The sequence below is a fragment of the Neopsephotus bourkii genome, unplaced genomic scaffold, assembly GCF_033783945.1.
Source record: "Neopsephotus bourkii isolate Nb327-2 ecotype Australia unplaced genomic scaffold, CSIRO-AGI_Nbou_v1 NB_962, whole genome shotgun sequence".
In the NCBI taxonomy this organism is placed as follows: domain Eukaryota; kingdom Metazoa; phylum Chordata; class Aves; order Psittaciformes; family Psittacidae; genus Neopsephotus; species Neopsephotus bourkii.
This window is the reverse complement of record NW_026901456.1, coordinates 6,736,032-6,752,786: the sequence shown is the minus strand read 5'-3', so window position 1 is coordinate 6,752,786 and position 16,755 is coordinate 6,736,032. Positions and strand designations below refer to the sequence as shown.

Here is a 16,755-nt window from a genome sequence, read left to right as displayed (position 1 = left end):
GAGTTCATCTGTTGATTCTGCTCAGCCCACACAAACCTGAGGTGCTTTTTTATTGTAAAAAGGAAACCTCCACATGAAGACAGTGTTATTTTTAAGTGGCTTTGTACTAAAAGTAGCCTGAATTTTCTATGAAATATTAAACTGGTGAGACAACTTTAGGAAACCTTACTGTAGAATGAAATACTGCTTACCTCTAATGCATTTACTTCCACATATACATGTACGGAATCCAAATCAGAACATTTTGTAAGGAAGCGTGGAAGGGTTTTGTACTACCCAACTGTGCACAGTCTGTGAGCAGTAAAAAACTAGATACTTCTAGATTACTAAAATGTCTCTCAAGTCATAATTATAAATCAATATGCATGTGTACAAAAGATTGGTGTCTCCATAAAGTGCCTGAAATTCAATATTCTTAGTCTACTGTGCCTTCTGAAAGTGCCTGCATATTTTATATTCCCCATGTGCTAAAAGTTGTCTCTGTATTTTATGTACTGTTATTTGTGAAACATTATTTGCAGACATAAGTAACAGCTAGTACTGGTGATGATACACAGGCTGTATAACATGCCTGAAGAAAACAAATCAAGAAGCATACAAATGCCCACAAGTATAAATTTCAAGGACACCATAAGAATTTTAACCTCATGCTAATGCTGTTAAGAGTATACCATAGCTGTGTGGGATGCATTCTTGCAGCTGGCAGGAAGAAAAATAGCTCCAGACTCTGGTAAATGTGTGCGTTTCCATGGTTGTGGTACCTACCTGTGCAAAAAGCCTTTGTTCCAGGCAGTGGGATGTGCAGCCAGGGCACATTCCTATTGCTGCTGTGTGTTGTCCGCTGACAACCATCTACTGGCAAGTGGCTCCTGGGTAAGCATGGCATGCTGGAGCACTTTCCAGCTCACAGGTGAGATGCACAGCTGGAGGGTGACCTGGCTGCATGCTCCTGATATCCGACTGACAGCTTGGAGCTGTTAGCAGGGAAGAGGTTCCCACAGAGTTGTCAGAGAGGGGGCCTCATACCAGTGCTCATTCATTAACCAGCAGCACCAGGAGGTGCTTTTTGCCAGCCACAGCCTGAAAGGTTATTTGGGAAGCACTTCCAGTGTCCTCTGAGGAGCCTCAAGCACCAGGTAGCACAGTGTGGAAATCTCAGTAGGGACTCCCCAGCATGGAAGGCACCATATTGCTGAAACAAGAGTCTGCCTCTTAGCTCAGAGCACGTGTCCTCTTGCCCACAGCCTCAACACAACAATGTTTTTGATTGATGTGGAAGGATACAGATTCATTGGAGAAAAGATTTTTTTCAGTTCTAGTTTGACTGCTTTAATGATACCAAATAATATCAAAGCTAAGCTTGAAAACAAGGGCTTTGAGATCAACAGCACAGCACATGTAGTTCAATTCCTTTTCAAAATATATTCTAGTGAACCAACATTTTCTGCTGGGGAGCTATACTGCCTCCATGCACTTTTCATTTTTGCAGGGTTATTTTCTGACAACAAGCAGGCTTTCTCACTATGCTCATGCACAGAAAGCCAAAGGTCTATGGTTTTTATGCCCGAGTCACTGCCTGGTGTTACCCTGGATCTATCTCTCTCATGCAATGGACATTCCTCTAATAAAGTGGATTTTTGTTTGTGTTTAGTCTGCATTAAGCTACAGTAGTAACAAGGAGATATCAGCAATAGCAATACTTGTATCAGAATGAGGTAGGTGTTTCTCTCAATGCGTGGTTATTTCAAGGAAAACCCACAGATAATTCACAATGTGAATTGCTTATATTTTCTCTGTGTAACATAGTTACTTACATATAGTGCTGGTGGTATAATGGCATTCAATAGGAATGCATTTCAAAGCTCCTCCTTAACCAAAAAAGACAGAAAGAGTGTACATAGTCAGAATCTGTAACAGCTTTGTATACAATTGCAAATGGGAGACTGTGAATGGGTCTCAGCACTTGCTCTGACAGACTGGCTGAAAATGCAACTAGCAGTGCAAATCTGTTACAGTTTAATGAGATGCCAAACGCTAAACATGCAAAACAACCTCTTCTTCCTGAGATTAGGTTTCAGTTTTTTCCTTTTTCCTGCACAGATTATCACTGCAAGTGATTCTATGTACTAGCTTCTTCTAGCACTCAAAGAGCACCTGCACTGGTTCATACAAAAGATTAACATGCAGAACACTGAATAATTCAGAATGCTTTGAGTGGGTAGAAAGCTGAGCACACTGAAAAGAGCTTAATTTTCTGGAAGAAGTTTGCCTTTTTGTAAAAAACCCATAAGCCTGAACTTTTTTATGATGAAATACACGATTTCAGACCAAACATTTTTAGATTGGGAAGGAACATACAGGGTCCATGTGCCAGATCTGCTCTACTGAGAAGGTTGCCCAGCTAAAGTGCATTTCCCATGGTCTCTATCAGCTCTGTCCCTGATGAAACAATGAGGTCCAGCAATCACCAAGCCACTTGGCTGCCAAGCTCAGCCCACAAGTGGAACAGAGAGATAAAACATTCAAGCAACAAATATTAAAAGTCAGGATTTTCAAATCCACATTTTTCAGCTTAAGACATTGCATCTCAATCAAAACAGGATTTTTTTTTTACACATAGGTAATTGTTTTTTATTTAAAAATAGAATATTCAATTTAAGACAAATGCCTTTAACAAAATAACATATTGAAATGAAAAAAATTAATTTCTGATCCAAAGATATTTTTGTTAGGAATTTGCAGCAGCTCTCATGAAACTTCCCTTGATTTTATTACAGAACTGAAATTGAAAAATATTGTTGATCTATAAGCTCAAGATGATCAGCTTAACATAAAGTACATTAAAAAAGCAGTACGTACTGTAGTGATCAGTATTATTATTAACCAGTTCTGAACTAAGAAATGTCTTGCAGTTACAGTCCTTGATCTTGCTGTGGATAACCAAACATTTCTGTTTGATAGGAGTTTTGCTGATTTCCTTGGGACCCAAAGCACAGATTCTTGTTCTTGTACAGTCTCATCATTATCTGAAGTTAAGGCTGTCATTTATGTCCATTATTTTGCTGAGATATCATATGCTACATTATAAAGGTTGCAATTTTATTTCATTATGTGAGGAAAAAATAGAAAAATAACTTATAGCTTAAACTGAAAGTAGCATTAACCTTTCTTTGTTGCAGGAAGCCATTCAAATGTGCAAAATAAAAGTGATGGAGAAGTTCCCTGGAGAGGTACATCCTAAACAAGTGTCATGTTTCTAATTTTCTTTGGGCTGATCAGATAATCAACACGTCTTTGGGATCCCACCTATGGGAGAGTAAAAGCAGTTATAGAAGTTGAAGAAATCCTAGAAAAGCAGTCCCACAAAGGTCCTCAGGAGATCACCTGCCAAACCCTCACCCCAAAACATTATATCAAAATGAAATCTATCAGCATCAGCTCACTCAAAATCTAAATACAAAGGAAAGGATGAACAGCAGAACAAAAGATTCACATGCAACACACAGCTGGGAGTTCTGGGAATTCATTAGCTGGTCTTTTGCTGAAAACTTCTCATGGACTTTGCAGTCTGCATTCTTTTAAGCAAGACATGATGGACATTTCTCCTCTGGTTCTCTTAAAGAAACTACCCATTAAGCTGTAACAGAAACTTAACATTTGACATGGCTTTCCAAATACATTCGAAATTGCAACAATAAGCACACCAGTATTTCATGTATCTGAAAGACCTCTGTCAGCATCCCAGGGTTTTTTCAAGGCAAGCTTTTTTTAAAGTTTCCATGACTGGCACGATTCCACTTCAATTTGTTTTCAAATTGACCCCAGTGGGATCAGTGCAGGGCAAATGCTTAGCAGCTTTGAAATCACTATCCTCATTTGCAACTAGTGCAGTGGATTTCCAGTCCTAATTGTTTATGTGCTTTTATGAAATATCATTGCAAGGGAAAAGACAAAGAAAATTTCATTCTCAAATTCACCCAAGAAAAGTACATTTTGGATATTTAAACGCAGTAGTGGGACTTCACATAGATAATTACAAAGTAGCCCTAAGGGATGCAAATTTCTTCCAAAGTTCTAAAGTCTCTTCACATAGCTTCCTAAATGAACCATTACAGCCAAAGGGTTTGCTGTGGCCAGCCCCAGTGTTGGTTTTATCTACCTCCAAGTAGATGTTATCATCTGCTGGCTAATGTTCCTTGCAACTTCCCCACTTGGTCTCAAGACCTTGGAAGTGAACAGAAATTTCAGATCTTCCCAGTGGAATTTTTTATCAAGCCCAATTGGGTTCCTAACTATTGACCAGTCTTCCTGTGTTTTGTTTCTGGAGCATTAATCATGTACAGTCTGTATTGCCTTGGTCTTCTTCCAGCATTCAACATCTTAAATAATGCATTTGGTACCTATACATTATTGAATGAGCCATAGAGGAAAATGTTAGATAACAAATGTGCACAACATGTCTCTCGTATTTAATGAGTTCCAGCACCTCAAGGAAAAGCATGGGATAAATATAACTATCCTAGAAACATTCCATAAGACAGCTGCCTTCTGTTTTAAATACAACTCTCCCCCTCCCCCATCTCTTCTTATTGCTAGAACATACTGCTGTTTTCTAAATTTACCCTTCTTTACTGTTTATTTCTGCAGAGAGGCTCTGGGAAGTAACAGGATTGCCTGTTTGTGCTCAAGAGACCTTTTCCAGGATCTCTCTGCTGCACTTAATTTCTTGCAGTTCATCCCAAAGACCTTATTGGTGCTCAACAGAGACATCTTTCATTCATTTCCAGTACACACCAGAAGTTTCCTCTGCTCTGAGTTACCCTGGAGATTAATATGTGATAAGATTTGCTCCATTACGGCAGAACAGTTATTTGGAATTTCATGACCTTTCAATTACAGGTCTGTTATGACAGGCTTTCTCACTAGGACAAAGTTTTGAGAAGCTCTCTACTCCTGCTCCCCCCCAAAATACCCAACTTACAAGTAGAATGGAAGGAAAAAAACAATCTGAACAATGCTGAAGGCAAGCACTATGTTCGTGGAAAACAAGTGTTCTCAGATACTGTGGACTGCCCTTTCAGCATAAAGTATACTGAACTAGCTAGCGTACTGAGTAACCAGAAAGTTTCAGAGGGGGTCCAAGAGCACCTCACTGAACTCTGTTTCAGAAACTTCCTGAAATAGTTCATTATTTGAACCTCATGTTTAGCAAAATACTGGAGTGGGAATATTTCCCAGAACTTTTTGCATGAAAATACTGCATTGCATCCAGATTTGCTAAAGAACAAAGATATTAATCAGGAGGTATCAAAAGAGGCAGAGGCTAGGGCCATTAGTAGGCAGTACAGGATAAACTTTTGGTTTGCATGTGATTTTGAACAGGAGGGAGTCAGGGGACTTGCACCAGCTGGATCTAGGCTGCCCTGAGAGCACTGGGGAAAATGTAACCCAAGCATGCCTCTTTTGCTTGAAAAATCTCATTTGCAAGTGTAAGCCACCCAGCCCCTGCCTTGCCTTGTCATTTCTCCTCACCACAGAAGCAGGAACCAAACAGCAGGTTTGCTCCTGGGCTAGGGACTGTGCCCACGATGGTTTGCCTTTGCCCTGCTGTTATTTGCTCTAGATCAAAAACAATAGGTTACTTTTATTTTCACTGTGCTCTGATATCGATTAATGAATAATTTCATGAATTTCAGTCAACTCATGCTGTGTACTGACCCATTTTCAGTGGAGCTTTCTTTGAAATAGTATAGCCTCACTGAGGTTTAAGTTCACTGGATATAACTTCACTGAAATGGAGGCTACTGGCGGCTGCTTAGTGACCTGAAGCTCATTTTCTGGTGCTGTAGAAGTTCTCATACAACACATTATAAATACAAAATGCAGAGGAGTAGGACCACAAGAACCATTTCATATTTAGAACCAATGCCACAACTGCTAGAGCCTCTGCTTGGTTTGGATTTCAAAATTGTTTCTTCATATTAATTCAGTGCTCTATTAGTCTTGTCAGTCCCAGTCTGAGAAAAAATGGTTTCATTAATCATTACATCCTACACATTGAACAGAAAAAAATAACAGCTCTAGCAGTTAGCTGCACAGCCCAGCATTACAGGAGTGAGCTCCTAAGGTCTTCTACCAGTAAGGATGCAGTACCATCAGCATTTCTTTTACATGGCTTTAAGTCTCTTTGTACTGTCAGCCTGGCATCTAGTTAACCATGGCTATTTGGCAGTCACAGGTTTCAAAGCCTGCTTGTTGACTTACCATCACTTTTCATAGTGATTACTATAAAAGGACTATTATAATGGGAAAAGCTTTGCACAGTTTGTTGATTTGGTTGGTTAAACAGCTGCCCAAATCTTTCCACCTCTTCCAGCTTTCAGCCAGACAAACAGACAGCTAGCAATATATGGACAAATCAGAAGGTAAAATGAGCGTGTGTATCAGCTGATTTCAGAGTTGAATCCTTCGGTGATGTTTTGAATACACTTCAGTCTTCAGTCAATGAAAGAAGGACTTCAGCTATTACAAGTATGTTGTAGTCATTTCTGCAACCCATATGATATCAGTGATATGAATGATGAACAAGAATCTGGCACTATGAAACAGGGCTCTGATCTTTACATTAATTTGACAGATGGCAGCTCCTCAGATGCTGACGCTGTGTGAATGTGTGATAAACTGAAGGATTTGCCTGCTATTAGCCAGCCAAAAAAAAAAAAACCCCAAAAAAAAAAGAAACAACAAACCTCCAAGCCTAAGTACATTAAAACAAATTGCTGAAATTGATGAGGTAGGAGTACTTCCAAAAATGTCTGCGTGCATCACACATTTGCCTAACTGTTAGAACAAAAATCAGGGAGGTACAGCTTCCTGTTTCTGAAGGTTATTTTTCCTCCTGCTCTCAGCTTTTAATTCTCATTCCAAATTCCTGTAAATGAATACAGGAAAACACCCACCCAAAAGTCCTGGACACCCTCAAAATAATTTGGATATACTATCACTTCAAATAGCAAACCAGTTCCATCCTGACAACGTTTCGTAAACTCGCCACATTTCCCTGTCCAACAATAAGACATACAGCCTGGAAATTCCTTCTCAGTTCTTCATGAGTTAATTACACCCACATAGCTTCACTCCTCCCCTTCTTTCAGACACTTGAGAAGATTACACTATAAACTGCACCTTTCTTTTCTAGATCATCAATATTTATTACTCTCTTAATCAAGATATGCTGACCAATGAATACCATAACATGACATACTCTATAGTACATTTCACCAGTAGAGGTAAAATTATTTGCCATCATTGGTTTATATTTCTATTTATTGACCTTTTAATTCAATTTTGATTGCTTAATTTTTCTTTTCAAACAATCCTCAGTCAGAGCAGTTATAGTCAGTGCAATAAATGGAGTTGCAATTCATCATTCATTTCCTGCCCAGTATAAAACCACAACCACCACTAAATAATATTTCCAGTTTATAGAGTGTCATTTGGAGTATTTAAGAAGAAAAATAGATCCTTCCCCATTAACAGAGCCATGACTCACTCTGGACTGGAGAGGAGGAGTGCAGCTGTGGTGGCAAGTGCAAGCCTTCTGTAGCTCTGCTGAAGTCAGCTGAATTTCACCAGGGATGAATGCGGCCCGCTATAAGGGAGCACTCACTGCCTTTTATGAAATGATTTTCTGATCTATCAGAGAGACATTTATGACATATTAAATGGAATAATTATGAAGCTTGTACAGAAGACTGTCTAGTCCTTACAGCTCTTTTTGTACCAGTGGGACTTGAAAAAATGCTGTTCCTTGGAGATGTCACTCAGAACCCAGCAGAACTGACCCTATGGCCCTTGTTCAGGCTAAACTGTCTGTGGGATTGCCCCAAAACTTGCTAGAGACAAGGTAAGGGATCCCCACCATTGCGCTTGGGTTGTGGAAGTAGCCCTGTGCACTGGGTCAGGGCATGAAAAATGGGCTCTTGGATGAGACCTTGGTCCCTAATACCTGCTTGGCCTGCAGCTTAGCCCTGGGAGTAGTAGCAAGGATCACTCCTCCCATCGCTGACAGTAACAAAATATGCAATTAAACAGAAGCCTGTAATTCTACTTTCCATTTGACCTTTTCTTGGCTAATGTAATCAGAATGAAGACCTTCCAGCACCCCTGACTGATGCTTCTGGCCTCCTCTTCTAGTGGCTGGTAATTTTTTCCTCAGCTCAATAATTTAGTTCGATATTCATCATTTTTTAAATGTGTCACATGCCTCTTTTTTTCTCCCTTCTTCTTCACTCAGCTATTACTTTTCCCTAAGATTACTTGCCAAATCTTTTGTTCACGTTTTGAATTGATCAGTGCAATTGCTGGGCAACATTTATCTTCCATGAACATTTTGTATTAGTTTCTGATTCAAAGAGTTTAAACAGCCAGTAGCTGACCTAAGCAATTTTCTATTGTCACCTTTTACAGTGACACCCACCAGGTTTTTCAGCTCTGTACCTGGTTATGTCCAGGTACAGGAAACAAACACTGTGACACCAAGTCTCCATTAATCTCTGAAATCATTTGAAAATATAACTTTTGACATACAGAACAGAAAGGATAAAATTTGAAGGTGATGCCTTCAGAGACTCAGGAAGAATGCCTAATGCCTCTGACCTGTGCTGGAATTTTCCACCCAGTTTTCTCTTGGGGGTGGGAGAAATGGGCTGTGCAGCAGGCATGATCACCTTTATTCAGTCAAAATCTAACTTGATTCACTGTGATAGCTGTGCTTTTCATCTCATCTCCAGTTCTATGAGCTTCTTTTAATTTTAGAACTGTCCATTCAGACTTTCCCACATAAACCTATGACTCTTTCCATCAGTAGATGGGTTTCTTGTTCCTTCCCCCATGTTCCTGAGGGAGGACTTGGATTCTTCACTCCTTCTTCTTGACTTCCATAGAAGCACTGCAAAGAAATTTACTAATTTTTTGTGATTATCCAGGGAGAGAGAGGTAATTTGCTGGAGTCTACCCCTTTATGACCTCCTTCACTATGGAAAAAAATAAAATTCTCTCTAACTTCTCCTTCTGTTTTTTACCCGCTATTTTCCATTAAACAGTCCAGAAAAGTAAATACGGAAAACCTTTGGGAACATTTCCAGTCTCCACACAAGGAAAGTCACCTGAGAAACACAACTGTTTGTATTTAGAAAATGCAGTGGCAGGAAGGCAGGTGGTTTCTGAAGAAATTGTTTGATTCAGCATTAATCAGCAAACAGTTAAATGGCTTGCCATTCGATTTCTCCTACCTGACAAGAAATATTTTATAGCAAAAGGGCACCATAATATTTAGTATGCAGTATATTGGCAAAAGTGGTGATTAAACTTTATTAGAATGCATCCAGTAACACTTTTTGTCAGAAAACCTTTATTATTATTAACAAGGAAGATTATGAAAGTTTGTCTGGGAAATGTTTTACTATGTTTGTATGCAATGCTATAAATATAAATTATGGACTGCAAATTCACAATTTAATGTAATTCATCAAATTTTATCAGCTTCTGCATATGCAAGATAGGGCCATCACAATATTCTGCAAAGTCCTGTTCAAACTGAGAAATGGGTTGCCTTCACAAGCCATTTGTACATTGCTAAATATTCCTCCAACATATAGAAAACAGTTATAAATAATGTTCACCTTCAAAAAATGCATATGCAGTTAGTGATGCAGCCAGCAGCCACCACAACAGACTTTCTTATACCAAGTATTATCATAGACTCATAGCATGGTTTTGTTTGGAAGGGATCTTAAAGATCATCTAGTTCCAACCCTCTTGCCACAGGCAGGGACACCTTCCATGAGACCAGGATGCTCAAAGCCCCATCCAGCCTGGCCTTGAACACTGCCAGAGACAACTGGTTTAACAGAAACAGTTCAACTTTATGCTTTGTGCCTGTGGTGGATTTCTATGTTTTTCCCTAGCCACTGAGTTGCAAGAGACCTTCTAGGCCACCTAAACTAGTATTCGACATAGAGTGCTGCACCTACATTCACGTTTCAGCTTGAATCAGGAGCATCAATTCAATGCTTGTGAACACAGTCTCCTGTTGGTCCTGACTCACAACACTACAATTCTCCCTATGAAGCTGTCTGAGAGCACTCAATTTGGCTACCTTTCAGATGACACCAGATAGCTTAATTCACAGCCAGTGCACATCAACCACCAATGAGCACCCAGTCACTGGGAAACAGGTAAGGCTAACTGAAGTTATTGCTTCCCCCTGAAACATGTATAGGGTGGATACAGAATCCTCAGCAAAAGCTCTTTCGTTTCTCAGAGCAGACCATAATGTGCCATATGCCTTGCGCATGTAAACATAGCCAGTGCCTTATAGTCCTGTTCATAAGCACATCAAACACTGTCTCAAACTATTGCTCAACCTTACAGATCCACACTGAATCTGTTCTGTACATGCTTTTCAGCTTTGCTTTAATAGTATTTTTTGACAGGTAATTAGTGTCAAATATAATAACCACCAGCCACAAATACATCAGTATCATTGCTATTATTGTTACTCCTACTATTTTGATTATTGTTTTAATCATTGACTGAGTACTTCCTAAATTTCATTGTGTGCCAAAAGAACTAGACACGCTCTGCTACGATTTATATGCCATGTCATCCCAAGACAGATTTATGGATTGCACATGTTGAAACAGCTCTTCAAATACAAATGAGTTATCACTGTGTTGAGGAGTGAACTCAGTACCACATCATTGCCACTTTCCAAGAAAAATTGGCAAAAACCACCATGAAGGTGCTACAAGTATTTTACAAATATATGGCATAAATTAAGATCTATATTGCTGTTATGCTAGAAGCTAAGTGAGCCCAGCACCATCCTTCAGAACAGAGGTAGCTGAGACGAGAACAAGCAGAGGAGTAAGCACTGAGCTCTACTTCTTTACCTGTTAGCCATGCGGAAAGGGAGCAAAGCTCTAGGATGGACTAAGTATTAGCTGCACGTTCTCCTTTCCATCATTTACTTCTGAGATACCAAAGGTTTCTAAGGTCAGTGTAAAGTTCCTGAGTGAATCAACTTCTGCAATGTGGAAGTGTAATCAGAAAATGCAATCAAGAAATGATCCAGAGAAAATCCATATTTATTTACTGTATCTGCACTGGATTTTGTTTGCAAAGGAACCTCAAACCTCACCTTCGACAGTGCCTCCATCCTATACCCACATTTCCTCCATTCTGGCAACTGGGGAGAACAACAAAAACACTGTAGACCTCCACTTTGGCAAAGGCATTTATATAAAAGCTGTCTAGAATTGTTACCTGCTCAGAGCAAAGCAAACCTCCACATTATAATGGTTTAATGCATAGTATACACAAGATGTGAATTCTCAAAAACCAAGCCAGAGTTACTCTGAATGTCAAGGCTGTTTCTCCCTCACCTCCCATCTTTCCCAAAATTCAATCTAAATCTGAGACTAATACCCAGGCCACTTACAAATTGAACATTCAGGAATGCTGAACAGACATTCCATTTATCCAATTGTATCTTCAACTGACTTATAAATGTCTTCCTTCACCCAAAATCTGTTTGGATATAGTATAATACACAGTTTGAAAAAGAAAAAAGTTTAAGTGATCAGCATTATAATTACCTTTCGTGAAGAACTTATGTGTAAATCTGCAGCAGGGAGAGTGAAATTTGAAGATACTGGGGGAAGAGAGGCAATTCCTGTAACAAGGATATATACAAGATTATCATTATTTGGTGTCCACCATGGCATGAAACACAAGCCATTCACAAATACAGATAGATATAATTAAATATTTTGAGCCAAATTCTAACTAACTTGTTGGGCTAACATAGGAATTTTTTTGTAGTGGTGGAGAGCTTGCGGGGGAGACTTCTGTGAGGAGACACCAGAAGCTGCCCCCATGTCTGACAGAGCAAGTTCCAGCTGGCTCCAAGATGGTCCTGCTGCTGGCCAAAGATGAGCCCATCATCAACACTGGTGACACCTCTGTGATAACGTATTGAAGAACAGGTGAAAAAAACACTGTACAACAGGAGGTGTGAAAGAATAGTGAGAAAATGTGAGAGAAACAGCCCTGCAGACATCTAAGTCAGTGAAGAGGACGTGTTCCTGGTACCAAAGCAAAGATTCTCCTGCACCCTGTGGAGAAGACCACGGTGAGGCAGGCTGTCACCCTGCAGACCATAGAGGTCCATGATGGAGCACATAACCACCTGCAGTCTGTGGTGGACCCCATGCCAGAGCAGGGGGGCCTGCCCTGGGCGAAGCTAAAGCATGTGAAGAGACCACGCTGGACCAGGCTCCTGGCAGGAGCTGTGGTCTGTGAAGACAAGCAGGAACACATTTTCTGTCTGGAACTATGACCCTATGGGGGACCCATGTTCAAGCACTCCATTCCTGAAGGACTGTATCACGGAAAGGACCCATGCTGGAGAAGTTCTTGAAGAACTGCAGCCTGTGGAGTAAGGATCTACACTGGACAAGTTTGTGAAGGACTTCAATCTGTGGGAAGAGCTCATGCTGGAGCATGGAAGGAGTGTGAGGAGGAACAAGTGGCAGAGATGGTGTGTTTTGGACTGACCACAGCCCCCAGTCCACGTCCTACTGCGCTGCTTGTGAGGATGAGGTAAATGAGGTAGGATGGAAGTTGAGCCTTGGAAGAAGTGGGAGTGGGAGAGGTGTTTTTAGGTTTGTTTTCTTTCCCACTGTCCTACTTTATTATGAATTGGCAATAAATTGAATTAACCTTCCTGGAGTCTGCTTTGCCTGTGACAGCAATTGGCAAGTTGTCTCCCCGTCCTTATCTTGACTTTTCTATCCTGTTTTATTCCCCTGTCCTGCTGGGAAGGGGGACTGATAGAGCAACTTGTTGAGCACTTGGTGGCCAGCCAAGGTCAACCTAGCACACTAATGACTATGAAAGGAGCCCATCTAGGACCCAGTGGAATCAGTCTGTCCAGGTTTATTTAGTTTTCCTTTAATATTTTTTATAACTGTTACATTTTACAATACTATATGCTCCTGAAATCTTTCCACTGTACTTAATTCTTCACAATTTATTTGCCAGAGAGAAAAGGATGTATGCTTGGATTATAGACTCTGCACAATAATTTTATGTCATTAAGTGTTTGATTAAACGTTTTGATAATAGTGTGGTTATAAAGGCAAGTGGTGGGTAACAATTTCGTGGAGATTTACATTTGCTTTTGAAGACTCTTTGTACTTAAGGACTAGAATTTATAATGCCTTAGTCATTTATCAGTAAAATCATAGTTCACTAACTGCCTTTTTTCAGTTCCTTCTTGGGGGGGGCTGGGGGGGAGGGTGGTTATTTTCTTTGTGTTCTTTTTTTTGTTTTGCGGTGGTGGGTTTTTGTTTTTACAGACCAACTATAAAATACTGCCTAAATTTACCACCGTATGGGAATCCAGTACTCCTACCTCTGGCCCCAGAAGGTATTTTGAAGAATAAAGACATTAAAAAAACAAACCCAGAACTAAAACTAAACTCAACTGCAATGAACTTTCATATTTTCTCAATAATTTTGAAGAGCCATACTCTAGAAAATCTGAAACGTTCAGATCAAGCACAAGTCCTTCACAAAGTATTATGGAATCTTGTAATTGCTTGACATGTTGACCAAAATGCCTATACTGAGAAGCAGTTTGACAATATGTGGTTCACCAGCTTATATTCACCTGAGCTTTGTTCTGCGTTCCACAGTTCTTCTGGAATATATCCCTGATTTTCACTACCATGCCTTTGCCTGTTTTGCAAATCACCATCTTTGTTCTTCTCATATGAAACTTTTCTAGAAACAAAAAGGCCTGTGATTAGAACTTCACTATGACACGAGAAGTATTGGGTAGTAGGTTACAGAGAAAAATGTATGTGCTTTACTTCAGGAAAAATAGGTGCAAAGTATATTTGGGCCTTCCAAGTAATTAGCTAGTACAAATCTTGTCCCATATAAGTATTACCTTATTGTGAAATTCCATTTAGAAAGTTCCATCATTATCAGAAAGCAGGAAAATAAAGTGAGCAATCTTCAAAGACTGAAGACTCTGTTCCAAATCATAGGTTTTGTAGAAAATTAATTCTGATTTCTAATTCTAAATTACAGGATACTCAGTGGCTCCATAATGGAACACCAGCTAGGTCACCTATGACAGCTCATCATTTTTGTGATTTGAGTCCCCCTCAATTTCCAAAACAAAGCATGTTATCTCACATCACTGCAGTTAGCTCCCAAGTGATTCATCTGTACACTCCAAAGTTAATTTTCATCTGCATAGCTGCACAGTGTCTTTTTACTCAAAACTTTCATGCTAGAAGAGATGTACTATTCATCTATTCTGACCACAGACTTCTCTTCAGGATAGTCCCAGGTCCATCTCTGCTTCAGTTTCTGGTGTGGCAAGCACAAAATGACACATGATTCTGACAACCCAGGGATTTGTAGGGGAAGTGGAAAATATTCTTGGTTAGCAATATTTGTGAAAGCTGCTGCATTTGCTTTCTTATGTTTAATAGGAATTTTCAGGCCCACAGACTTTTCAGATAAGCATTACTGATGCACATATGGATCTGATAAGCCAGGTCCATCAGTGGCTTTTTTAGGAGATAAACGTGTTAAATACCACTAAGAAACCTGTCATGGTTGCTAGAAGACAACAACAGTTGTTTAGGAATATCATCTCCGCATGCTACATGATACTGTACTGTCTATTTGATCCTTAGATCTCAACAAACTCAGTGTAGTAACCAAATTGAAAACAGCTACAAAAAAAAAGGGTGGGAGTTACAGAAAGATAGGCAGCCAAGTCAAAATTAAATGTTGGAAGTAAAACAATGTTCTTTAGTCTCACCACTTCTTCATTACTACTACACAGCTTCCAAAATGGGGATAATCATCATTCGACTGCAGGTAAGTTCTCCCCAAGAAAAAAAATAACCAGCAACGCCTAACCTACAAAATCTGTAAGTTATTGAAAATAATTGCTGTAGTTTCAGTGTCATTATTTACACATGGTAAAACTTTGCAGAACTATCAATACTGAGTTTCTAAGTCCGAGCTGAGCCATAGAGCCTGGACTCACCCCAGTGCTTTTGTATTTGGTTGAGCATTTGCTTAACTTTCAAAGTGTAAGCAACACTTATGAAGTCAGTACCACAACTCGTGGTTAAAATTAGTGGGAAAATAGGAACTTTTCTTTTTAGGTTGTCTGAAAGAAAGCACTGTGCACACACACATCAGTGAGGGAGGGTTCTGGGAAGGGCAAAGACCCAGTCATACTAGTCCCCACTGTGGGGCAGATACTTCCCTGCATATTCAATTGATTTTTGCATTAGCAGGGTTAACATGTCTGCTTTTGGCAGAACCAAGTCAGAATCCCAGCATAAAGGCTTTGTAGGACTTTATTCATAGCAAAACTGTTATGCCAGTTGTGGCCTACCATTCCCTGCTGGTTTAGACCTGACCTATTCATATAACTGCACTTAGTAAAATGGTCAGTTTAGCATTACAAACTAAGAAAGCATATGGAAGTTTACCAGTATGGCATGGCATGATTAGCATGATTTCCTCAGGAGAAAATAGTGTTTCCCTTATCTCCTTACTTTGTTTTGTATCAATAAAGTGCTCTATAAATGGAAATCTGTCAACAGACCTTCATAAAATTTCCCTGCAAAAGGCTGTTAATGAAGCTAGGAATTCCTGCAGTACAAGGCAACATGGTGCAAGGTTTTGTAAATTCATTAAGAGACGGAGTTAAAGCCCCACAAGCGTAAGTAGAATATGAATTTACAATTGTCCCTAGAAGCTTAGAAAAAATAATTTCAAATAACCCTACTGACATTGCTGTCACAGCCACACTGGCGCCAATAAATAGGATCTTAATGCTGATAACCATCAGCACATGATTTCTAAGGTTTTCCAACTCAACGCAATAATGTACCAGCAGCGTGTGTGATAACCGCTTGATTAAGCGTTGACTCTCACCACTGGGGCAGCTTTGTTTAATGTTTATCATTCTAACGCTAACAGAAAGAACAGGGGGAAGGTCTAATTTGCCTGCCGGTTTGCAGCCTGGAAGGTGGGGGATTCCCCCCCTCTTCGCCGCGGCCGCCCAGCAGAGCTGCCGGGCCCGCAGTGACCTCCTGTGGCGGCGCCGGCAATTGCCCGGCTCGCTGCTGCCAGCAGCACGGAGCAGGCAGGACGCGCTCCCCGCCCTCCGCCGGGCACCTGGGGACATAGCCGATCTTTAAGAATTTGCTTTATCCATCAACACCGGTAGGAGTGTGTTTTGTTTGTTATTTCTGTGCTTGCTGAATCAAAGGGGTAGCGTTTGTTTCCAGGATTTTGATTCTTTTCACCCAGAGTTTGCAACCTGCTGCGAGCTGTGGCCCTCGATTTTCTCTCCTAAAGGCAGTTCTTTTCCCTGCATGCTTGTCCCCCACTTTTTCCCCTTCTGTGCATATAGGAATGGGCAAGGTCATTCAGTAGGACAGCACCTGAGCATCCAGGGAGTACTGGACAGTGGAGCATGGAAACCGGTACGTCTCTCACAATCCTGTGGCAGCCTGAAAGAGTTCAGTTAAAGGAAAAATTCTCCTGCGTCATCCAGCTTACCTGATTTCATTTTGATATGTAGAACCTAAGAAAAGAAAAGAAAAAAGTGTTTAAAATTCAGGAAGCTAAATTGTGACCTACTGC

General features: G+C 40.2%; 1 protein-coding gene across 4 annotated transcripts in view; it reads right to left on the bottom strand.

Annotated features, from left to right (window-relative positions):
* Positions 1-2,750: 2,750 nt before the first annotated feature.
* IGSF5 (immunoglobulin superfamily member 5) overlaps positions 2,751-16,755 on the bottom strand; it is a 44,721-nt gene continuing 30,716 nt past the window's right edge. For 3 of the 4 annotated variants that reach the window (XM_061359248.1, XM_061359246.1, XM_061359247.1), the window contains exons 6-9: positions 16,672-16,696; positions 13,739-13,851; positions 11,661-11,737; positions 2,751-3,306 (exon numbers count right to left, since the gene is read on the bottom strand). In XM_061359248.1, the coding sequence (XP_061215232.1) occupies positions 3,238-3,306; positions 11,661-11,737; positions 13,739-13,851; positions 16,672-16,696 (284 nt within the window). In that variant the 3' untranslated portion in view covers positions 2,751-3,237. Of the gene's footprint in view, positions 3,307-9,809; positions 11,090-11,660; positions 11,738-13,738; positions 13,852-16,671; positions 16,697-16,755 lie in introns of those variants that run through there. The other variant, XM_061359249.1, reaches the window with a different exon arrangement.